The sequence below is a fragment of the Juglans microcarpa x Juglans regia genome, chromosome 5D (genome assembly GCF_004785595.1).
Source record: "Juglans microcarpa x Juglans regia isolate MS1-56 chromosome 5D, Jm3101_v1.0, whole genome shotgun sequence".
Lineage (NCBI taxonomy): Eukaryota > Viridiplantae > Streptophyta > Magnoliopsida > Fagales > Juglandaceae > Juglans > Juglans microcarpa x Juglans regia.
The window spans coordinates 29842721-29854149 of NC_054602.1; the positions used below are offsets into that span (position 1 = coordinate 29842721).

General features: G+C 37.3%; 1 protein-coding gene across 1 annotated transcript; it reads right to left on the reverse strand.

The window, feature by feature from the left end:
• Positions 1-1572: 1572 nt before the first annotated feature.
• On the reverse strand, positions 1573-10278 carry LOC121264098 (calcium-transporting ATPase 1, endoplasmic reticulum-type-like). Its single transcript, XM_041167152.1, has 9 exons — positions 10139-10278; positions 8503-10022; positions 8180-8249; positions 7889-8010; positions 7523-7804; positions 7043-7420; positions 5615-5724; positions 2678-2906; positions 1573-2545 (listed from the first exon to the last, which is right to left on the reverse strand). Exons 2-9 carry the CDS (start codon positions 9913-9915, stop codon positions 1970-1972), a joined length of 3180 nt encoding a protein of 1059 aa, XP_041023086.1. The 5' UTR covers positions 9916-10022; positions 10139-10278; the 3' UTR covers positions 1573-1969.
• Between the last annotated feature and the right edge of the window lie 1151 nt (positions 10279-11429).

Below are 11429 nucleotides of genomic sequence, written 5' to 3' on the forward strand. Positions count from 1 at the left end.
AATTCAAAGAAATCATAGTGGACTTATTCTGGGCATAATAACAAAAAAGGTACAAACTATTATCCCTTTAATTGCATAAGCATAAGCAGGCTACTAGCATCCAATATGGCTTCATCTCAAAGTCTTACGATAATAGAAGGAGATTTTCAATAAGTGATTACATCCATTGAAAGCCCAGATACCTCTTCATTCTGGAAAATATCAACTATTATTGAGGACATTCAGCACATAGCCAATCTTTATCAAGATTGAAAATTTGCTAAAATACGTCGATCTCGAAATCGATGTGCGCACTCAGTTGTGCAATAGGCAACTATCAATCATGTTTTTGGAAGCCTACCCTTAAATAAAATTCCTAGAATTTTTTGTATATTGATAGTGAAAATGATCGTCCTTAAACTTTGTATCGTTTATTTAATCTATAATATGCTTGATTAGAGAAAGAAAAAAAAAAAGAGGGACGACTATATTTTGATTTTAATGAGAGAACTCATTTCATTGGTCAATTATCTCCTTTACAAGAAATCAAGGAGATAAACTGGTTGATGGCATCCAGAAAATATAGCAAACATACCGAATGGGATTGTTCACAAAGGTTAGCCCCTTTAGTTGTTAAACTCAGATAACTCTAATTTTAAGATAAATCTAACATTCAAATATTTAACTCTCTAAATCTATCTCAACTCAAAATTTCTTTACACGTGAGACGCACAAATTTTTTCAATTCAACATTTCTTTATATATGAGATCTATAATTTTTTTTAATTTTCTATAAATATATCTAAACTCATCATAGGTAGACCTCACAAAATTCACTCTATCATTTTAATTTATTACTATTTATAAAAAACTCAACTCAATTCAATTCAACTCAATATCTAAATACAATAAAGAGCTGGCTTTCTTGTAGCTTTCAGTAAAGGAACGAGATGTGAACTGAAAGGCTACGAGGAAGCCAAGAAGGCTGTAGCTTACTTGACAAGGAGTCATCGAGCATGGCGATGGAAAGTACTTAATAAATTTGCACCAAGTTAGTAAATAACTTTTTGTTTTCTTTTTTTATAAAAAGTTGCTATAAGTTTTTTTCTTCCGAAGCATAATTTAGAAATCATCTTCTCAAACTAGAAAAAAAAAATCATAATCCATTCTCTCCTTAAAACTTTGAAATAAATACCCATAAAAAAAATGGAAATGATAAAGAAGGAAAAACATCAAAAATGAAAAAAATAAAAATTAATTTTAAAAAAGAAAGAAAACTGATAGAAAAAATTAACAAAACATGAATAATTTTCCCACAAAAAAAAATAAAGGATATTTCACCTTTCAATTGGTACATGCTAAATTCTCAATAGTTTAGAGAGAGCATCGTAAAAAATAGTCTGAGTAATTGAAAGCAGGCAGTGGTTTTCGCCGCCCCATGGGGGGTGGAGTGGGGTGATTTCTTCACCTTTTTTCTTTAGGATGGGTGAGGGTTTGCTGGATTGTACATATGAATGCAATTTATAAATTGCTGACAGAATGCTAATCAAATTTGTAATCAAACCAGAATAACCTAGAGACATAACATCCTGGTAAGCATGATAAGATGCTGCATTGGTTTTCTAATAAGTAAATAAAAATAATGTCCTTTCGTTGTTTATCCCCATAAAACATTTAGAAAGCACAAGAATGAAAAGGGTCAAGAAGAGTAGCAAAATGTAATAGCCAGTTCTTCAAGGGCCAGACCATTTCTCATTGAGAAATGAGGTTGAGGATTATAGCTTGCAGTTTTCAGGGAGCAAAAGAAGCTGAATAATTCCGCTTTGGAGATGGGTTTTCTTTTGGCATCGGAGGAACGATAGAGAGGGAGTTGGACAAGCCTAAGAATATCACATATATTGGGCATATGCGCTGGCTGCAATGAAGCGACCATGTCGAGAACACCGACCAATAGAGGCTATTTTAGGAACTACTTCTCAACAAGACCTCTTTACTCTGACTTTGGTTTTCTTCTTCTACTGGATGCTTGAGACCCATTTGTATGCCTCCCGACAAACTTTAGAATCTCGTCAATCAGAATCACGGGGAATGCAACAACCAAAACCAAGAGCCATTCATTGAAGCTGAGCGGCACGATGCCAAATACTCCTGCCAGGAATGGCACATAGAGGATCAAGAAGTGCAGGCCAAATGAAACAGACATGGCCAAAAGCAGATATGGGTTCACCCACGGGGGCATCATTAAGAGGCTTCCATCCTCAGAAAGGGCATTTAGGGAGTTGAACATTTCAATGGAAACCAACACTGAGAGCGAGAGTGTCATGGCTTTCACTTTACCACCATGGAAATAATCACAAGGGCTATCAAAAGTGATCTCCCGACTGCCTGCTGTGAAGGGTGAAGCAGTAAAGTTGTTCCAGGTTGAGCACTGCTCCCAGTTGGAAAGTTGGGAATATGTGACAAGGGTGTGACCATCTCCACTGAGGTCGATGCCCAGGAAGGAACCATGGGTATACCAAATGATAAATACACCAACGGTTGCTATTCCAACATACAGCCCGATAACCTGTGTGGTAGTTAGGTAGATATATTATAAATTCAATTAAAATCCCAAGTATTATTAGTGGAAAGTACCTAAAAGAAACTATAAATAGTAAATGTCAACATAATTTTGGAGCATAACAAAAAGGATAAATACCAGATAGCGGAATAAAATCCAAGCATTAATTAGTGAGTCATCGCTTCTACGAGGTGGCTTCTTCATTATGTCTGCATCTGGAGGATTGAATCCCAAAGCAGTTGCAGGCGGTCCATCGGTAACAAGATTAACCCACAGAAGTTGGACAGGTATCAGACCTTCAGGAATACCTAAAGCTGCTGTTAGAAAGATGGAGGCGACCTCACCCATATTGGACGAAATCATGTACCTGAATTATCATAGAATACACATTTCCATGTCTTAGTACAAAGAGTCTAAACTAAAATGGCAGAATAGTACTCAAATTGTTGAAAGGAGATATACAATTTTAACGTGTAAAACTCAACCGAGGATGCCTTCCAAACTACACCTGATCTTGGCTTATGCAAGGATTAGATTTATTTTTCCTTCATGTGTAAGGATTAGATAATTATACAGCTTGAGTTGCAGGAAGTTCTGATAAATGGACTAACAGATATCAAGCATAAATTCCAGCTCTACAATGAGGTAAGAATCATCATAATTGGTTTTTTTTCACAGTAACCTTTTGGAGAATGAGTGATGACGAAATCAACAAATTGGCAGTATTGTAGCATACACTCAAGTTTCTCTTTCACATGGTAAAGATGCAGGGCACACTGAATTCCATTGTAAATGATTTAGCCTATAAATATTCCATGATCACTGACAAGATTAGACTCTGTTAATGCAAAAACAAAATGAACAAATTCAACACCAACATAGTACTACATTAGTATCTAAACAGAAAGCACATCAGAAAAACTTGAATGGAAAGTTACAAGTAGAATGGTCATGTCCTTATTTATAATCAAATGAAGGGTCTGAGACCAACATATACAGGATACAGAAAACTCTAATCCTTACCAAAAAAGGAAAAAACAAAAAATAGCCCAAGCCTAAAGTAGGAAGTATCTGAAGCCTCCAAAAAGGACAATACATTTTTTAATCATAACTAATCCAAATCAAGCATTTTTTTTTAATTGATAATTTGTGCACACACCTAGTAGATCATAAACCCACAAAACCATGATGCCACTAGTATGACATGGACAACCAGTGCTTTAAATTTCGTATCGTACCGGCCGGTACGGCCAAAATTTTTCGTTTCGGCCGTCCGGCCGTACCTGTTCCATACCGGCCATACCGGCCTGAATTTCGGCCTGTACCAGCCTATATTTCGGCCTGTTTTAACCCCCAATTCAGACTAGGCTATTTATAATTTATATATATATATGTATTTATATATAGACTACTATTTTGAAATATAATTTTTATATATATTTATATATATAATTTATTTATATATCGACTATCCCGAAACGTTATCCCGAAACGCTATCCCGAAACGATACCGGTACCGAAATATTTCGTTCCAGTGCCTTGACCGGTACGGCGTCCGGTACGGTAGTCAAAACATTGTGGACAACTCCATGCTTTCCACACCACTGAAGGAGTACAAAACTTAACATACCCCTCTTAACAATCTAAAAGCTACATAGAGGTGTCCACGCTATAATAGCTCATCCATCCCAACCCACAGGAGATAAAGCTAGAACCACTAAAATAGACCTTGAACTGGTATAAGTTCAAATCAAATTTCAGAGCAGACTTGGGGTTTGGTGAATTTAAAAGCCAAGCCCTGACAGAATATTTTGATTTCTGTTGGTGCATTTTTCAACCACAGGCCCACCAGGATAGTCAGATGGCCCTTTCCTTCGTGGGGAGAGAGGGAGAGGGCGGGGGGAGTGCTTGAAGTGTTCATCCTTGGCTAGCTTAATAATAAATGAGAAAATAAAGGGGCAAAGATTTACATGGTTGGGCAGTGAGGCCTACATCCATGGGTCTTGGATGCGAAATCCACTATAAATAGGGTTAAATACAAGCTCTCTAATCCTCTCTAAGCTCTCTATAATCACTCCCATGGAGATAGCTAGGAAAGACCCTCCAGAGGCCCCTAGTTCACCACCCCTCTTCAGAAGTCAAAGTCCCCTTCTCTCTTGCCTCTCCCCCCCTCTTCAAGTCAATTGCCTTCCTTTATGTCCCCTCCTCCCTCAGTTTTATGTCCCCTCCTAGCTTTATTTCTAATCAAGTCTTGCAGCTGGCAGACCCTCTCTTTCTCCCTTTCTCTCATACATCCTAGCATGGTGGGCTCATAATTACTCACTCATTTTATCCCCAAGAATTTACATTATAATCCTTTAAAAAAAGAAAAGAAAAAAGAGGAGTTTAATTTGACTGAAGATGTTGGAATCTAAGACCTTTAATATCCACCTTGATCCATGAACCAAAACAAAAAAGAGAAGGGACTTTTGTTCTTTCTCATAATAAACTTTTAAAAAAATTAAAATACCTATCAAAAAATAAAAAATACAAAGACAATTTCACACCAATTAAAGAACAATTGAAGTGCAGGCACAGGTTTGTCTGCAAATTGAGGCAGAAGTCCAGACTTGGCTGGGCAAGGAACAGCGCCGCCACAAATTTTAGCCCAAGGTGATGATCCACACAACCCAACACAGCACATGACCACCCCTAGATATGATCTGACCCATCAATCTAAAATTAGAATGACACTTCAGAACGCATCAGGCCTCTGGTATACTAATGCAATTTAATTTATTCATCAAGTTAGATTCTATTTACTAACAACCGAATAAAGAAGAATTTGTTCCTAGCCATTCATCTACCTTGTCAAGGCTATGATGTACTTTGACGTCTACAAAAATCAGCCAAAACAATCTATATGCTTTAGACTATTCCATATCAATACACAGGCCACCAAACAGACCGAACTCCTACCATCTCTAAACAGAAGTAAGCTTAACTTTGAGGCACGCCCTTTTAAGAGCTTTCTTTTCCTAGTGACTAGTCGTCCTTTGAGAGCTATTGAAAAGAACAAGTAAACATTGATCAAACCTGATAAAAGCCTTCATGTTGTTGTAGATAGATCTGCCTTCACCAACAGCAGCAACAATTGTACTGAAATTATCATCTGCCAACACCATATCTGAAGCTTCTTTTGCAACCTGAAAGAAGGGAAATGGTCAGATACAAAAATTTGAGTTACAATGAATGTAGCAAGACGCCAAGTTATAAACTTTGTTAGGCTTTATTTTGTGTTGGAAAATCCTTGCCTGAAAACATATTTTTGATTTGTAAAGATTAGTGATGAATTAAGGGTAAGTCAGTCATTCATCACAAAACAAAAAAAAATCCCAGTTCATACTTGAAGTTCAAGTTCAAAAAAGATCTTGTCTGAGTAAAATGGTCATGTATTTGTTATATAAATCTGATGAAGATGCGCTTGGTGGCATTGGAAAGGTAATTCAAAATTCTACATCTTTGTTTCATCAAAACTTTCCAACTCCAATGTTTAGTAGGCCGAAATATGTAGTGAAGAGAACACTGAAAAATCTGGACAGAAATGACCGAACAGAGCTATGGTCACTTAAGGGACAAACGGAGAAAGTAAAGTTTTGCACAAATGGGGAATGAAGCACTGGATGCTAGAGTTCCAGACGCGTCACAAGAATATTTCCCAAAACAGGACTTTCTTATTCTCCGAGTTGTTCAATGGTTTCATAGTTTATATAAATGGATTCTATGCACGAATTGATTGAGGAAAACCCATAGTAGTTCTTAAGCCACACAAAGTTCTCAACATTGAAGATTTGAGAAGAAGCCACCGGAGTTTAGGAGGAAGCCATATAGAAAAAATTTCTAGAGGCCATGGAAGCTGCTGCAGCAGGAGGCAAGTGAGTCACTTTCTGTTACAAAGAGAGTTTGTTACCAGGGTTACAAGTGGAACTATTTTGTACAATTGAATTCTTCCAATGGATTGGTTTTCTCTGGGTAGGCTACCTGAAGTCATCAAATTACTGTCTTCATTTTTTTACTGTACATATTTGGTGATTGATTGTATTTTTATCGGAGCGTGACTTTTTAAATCTCTTAATTCATATTAATCTGTCAAAATTAACAAAAACACCTATTCACTTCCTCTAGGTGTAATAGTCAATATAAAAAATTTCCAAATTTAACCAGGACTCAACACATTGGTGTTGCAATTTTAGTGAAAAAAATACAGATCCATATCCCTTATCCCAACTACTAGTGCATATGCCACATAAGTCCTATTCCACAACACCGACCAATTCATTTTAGTAGCATGCGTCTCATTATGGTAGTTCTAGGGTTAATACAGGCACTTTTCACAAACTGATTTCTTTTTTACGAGTCACCTTCCCCCTGATTATGCAAGTCATTTAGATCAACCAATTGACAAGAAATTTGCCCCAAATGCATGAATAAAATTATTATTTACTAAATGAAAAGAAACAATACCTCTGTTCCAGCAATGCCCATTGCAATCCCAATATCAGCAAGTTTCAAGGCAGGCGCGTCATTCACTCCATCACCGGTCATGGCAACCACCTCGCCCTCCTCTTTCAGCAACCTCACAATTTCTTGCTTGTGCCTTGGTTCAGCCCTAGAAAACAGGAGCCCGCCATTTTGTCGTAGATGGGCTTTTTGATCACGCAGTTCCATAAACTCTTTTCCTGTTATACTCTTTGAACTTATATCTTCATTAGGTCCAAATACACCTATTTCATGACATATTGCTTCTGCTGTATTCTTATTATCTCCGGTGATAACCATAACACGTATCCCAGCTGCTCTACAGTCTTTAATTGCGTCGAAAACCTCTTCCCGGGGAGGGTCCTATGAAGATTTGGAAAAATGATAAACCCAAGAAGGTTATGATGGAAATATGAAGTGATGAAATGAGTAAAAAATGAGGACTTTCGCAATGTCAAGACTTACCCTCAGTCCAACCAAGCCAACAAAAATGAGGTCACTCTCAATTGATGAATAATTGGAAGGATTAAGTAAAAGCGCATGAGCATGATGATCTTCATTGCCATCATAGGTTTCAAACTCGTGGAGATCATCTTTGTATGCAAAACCAAGGCAGCGCAGTGCACCAGTAGACATTTCCTGAAGAGAGTCTACAATGAGTTCCTTTATATTCTGGTCCAGTGGTAAAACAGAACCATCAAGCAACTGAATCTTTGTGCTCCTCTCTAAGACATTCTCCACAGCACCCTGCCACAATTGAGCATCAAATGTTTAATATGCTAAACCAGCACAGCATAGAGAGAGAGAGAGAGAGAGAGAGAGAGAGAGTACCTTTACTAGCAATGACTTCTTCCCTGACTTTGAGTTCACAATTACACCCATGGACTTCCTATCACGATCAAACTCAAGAGTAGCAATCCGATGTTCATACTCGTTCCAAAGTTGGCAGCAACCTAAACAGCATAAAAATTTTAATTTAAAAAACAAAATCAGCAAACCAAGTAAATTATTATTATTTTTTTATAAACAGCAGACCAAGTAAATTATCTAGGTTGAAACTTTTTATTTCTTTGGATGGTGAAGAGTGTGGAACGAAAGAGAAATTCGGCAGTTTCAACTTACGCAGTAAAGCGCTCCTGCTCGTTGATTCATGGTTGGATCCTTCCGGGAGGCCCATCTTCTCGACTAAAACCTGAAAGGCATAGAGTGAATATTCAATCGGAATCTCAACAACGTCAGTTGCTTGTCAGAGCAGGTGGAAATCAACAGAATACGATACAGTAACTCAATTTTGCAAATTCTTTTAGAACAAGTTATCATCCACCCAAAAGTTCTCATGCTCCGTTGTCTATCAAGAATGGAGTCCATTCGAGGGGGGAATCAGTCACAAAAGACAGCAAACAAAAGTGAATAGTTGAGATTTTTTAAAAAAACAACGGTTTTACCTTTAGAGCTGCTTCAGTAGGCATTCCATTGGCTACGTACTTATTCTCTGAATGAGCAACTTCGGCATCATTGCAGACAGCAGCTATCTTTGCAATCATTTGAAGATTAGCATCCATACGTCCCATTGGCCAGTCATGTATTTTACCGTCCGATGGATTATAGGTCGTCCCATCAACCTTGAAAGTTCGAAGAAGATCAACACTACTTCCCATTGCCACAAGCTTCGCCACAGCCATCTGGTTCGTAGTCAGTGTACCCGTTTTATCCGAACAAATCACAGTTGTACAACCCAGAGTTTCAACGCTCGGCAGCTTCCGCACAAGGGCATTCTTCTTAGCCATTTCACGCGTACCAAGCGCCAAGCACGTGGTAATAACAGCCGGTAAACCTTCGGGAATGGCAGCCACGGCCAATGCCACCGCAATCTCAAAGTAATACGTGCACTTCTCGAAGGAAAACTTGAAATTCCTAGGCCACCCATCCACATACTCCCAAGTAAGAAAGTACTTCACATTGATGAGCCACACAACTGCGCATATTACTCCAATTATCATCGTCAGCGCCTCGCCAAACTCATTCAGCTTCTTCTTCAAAGGCGTATCTTCCTCGCTCTGCGAAGCCTCGTGAATTTGCTCATGCACCTTCCCAATCTCTGTCTCCATACCAGTCTGAGTAACCAAGCAAATACAATTCCCATTCACAACAGTCGTCCCCGCAAAAACCATACACCGTTTCCCCTGAATATCAGCGTCCTCCTGAACCGCCTTATTGGACTTATTCACAGCTTCACTCTCTCCAGTCAGTGACCCCTGCTCAACCCTCAACGTCGAGCTAATCAATTCCAAGACGCGCATGTCGGCGGGGACCTTATCCCCAACCCTAAGCTCAACGATGTCGCCGGGAACGAGCTCCTTTGCAGGCAAATTGGAGAGCTTTTTACCATCGCGAATAACCGTGGCGTGCTCAGATTGAATCTCCTTGAGGGCTTCGAGTGCCTTCTCGGCATTGCTTTCCTGCCAAACTCCAACGATTGCGTTAACAATCAGGATCAGGAAAATTACCAGTGGCTCTACGAAGGCAGTGATCTCCATCTCGCCGCCCTCCTCGCCATCGTACAAGGCGAGGACGAAGGAAACGACAGCCGCGACAAGCAAGATTCGGACCAGAGTGTCTTTGAACTGCTCTACAACCAGGGACCAAATCGACTGGCCCTCGTGCTTCTCCAGCTCGTTGTAGCCGTGGATCTGGCGCCGCCTCTCCACATCGATGGACCCTAGTCCAGATCCCTTCTTCACTTTGTAGTGCTCCTCGCATTCCGAAATCTGTTTAGACCAGGCCGGGAATACCTCTCGATCGGAGGGCTTAGGGCTGACGATTTCTCTCTTGCCATAATCTTCTCCTCCCTTCCCCATGGAGATCACCGACTGCCACGATGATCAACTGGTACGAAGCCCTAACTACGAATCTTAATATGAAGAAAGCCAAAAATTGCCGAGGATACCGAAAGTCTCAATCCGATCTATAGAGGAAGATATAACGCTAAATTCTTTTAAAAATTAAAAAAAAAAAAAAAAAAAAAAAACGTAAATAGTGAAATAAATTTAACAGATCGAAGTAATTTCGAAAATAACTAACCGAGATCCAACTGGTTTCCTGGAGGCCAGACTCCTTTTTATAAAGTGCTTGTTTCTCTAGAAACAGTGAGGGAGAAATAGTTAAAGAAAAGAAAACAAACGAGAAAAGAACTTCAACTATCGAATGAGACGGGAGAAGTTGGGAGTAAATCCTAGCTTTATTGTAAAACTTAGGACGTTTGAATTTTATAAAACTTGTTTTACTTTTACCTAATAAAAATATATTTTTATTGAGAAATCTTCTCTTAATGATGTTTTTTTTTTTTTTTTTTTTTTCAGTTGTTCTACACTTCTACTCACTAATGAGTCCTAACAACTATGAAAAATTAAAAATTTAATAGATTATTACGGATTTTTTGAAACTATAATTTTATAAGATTAGTTTTATTGGCAACATTTTTAGAAAGAAAATATCACAAAAAAAATTACATAAAAATAAATCTATAATTTGATGTAGTGTACATCAGATTATAAAATTACTTTTATTATAAAGTAAATATAACAGATTCTATAAAACTAAGTTAATTTATAAATTTTCTATAAAACTAAGTTAATTTATAAATTTACTTTATATAATATCTTTGTATTTATATTCATTATTATTTTAGAATATGAGTAATACCCTCATTCATATTAATTATTGTTGATGTGGGTATCATTTAAGTGATTGCCAGAAGAATCCACGCACATTATTATGTGTTATTGAAAACAACATAATTCATAATAAAGAATAACATTATTCTTACAATAATATTGACGAGTGGAACAGATTCCTCAATAATACTAACAGATGTTTACGTTAATAATGTGTTCAATACTCGAATAAATATATTTATGAACATTAATTGGCTTGTAATTCAATTTATATGTTTTTTAGCAAGTCATATAAAATAAATTTTCTATATTCATACTCTTGTGAATCATCATTCGGGATTGGAAAAATAGAAAGGAGAAATGCATACGAATAAATTTTTTTTGTTTTTAATTAGATAAATGAATAATACTACTTATCATCTATTTTATCATCGTTTATGATGTGTTATTAAATAATTAAAAATTATTTATTAAATTTTATTTGTAAATTTATTATCTAATATTATGAATATTGAAATGAGGATAATAAAAAAATGGTAAATAGATTTAAAAAAAAAAAAAAAAAAAGTGTATGGTTTTGGACTCCGTTTGTGGGGGCAGTTATGGATTGAAAAGGAGAAGTGAGAATTGACCGAGTGGAAGAGATACCTTAATAAGAAATGAGTTTGAGGAAGCTTCGTCGTAACCTCCCGTGCGAT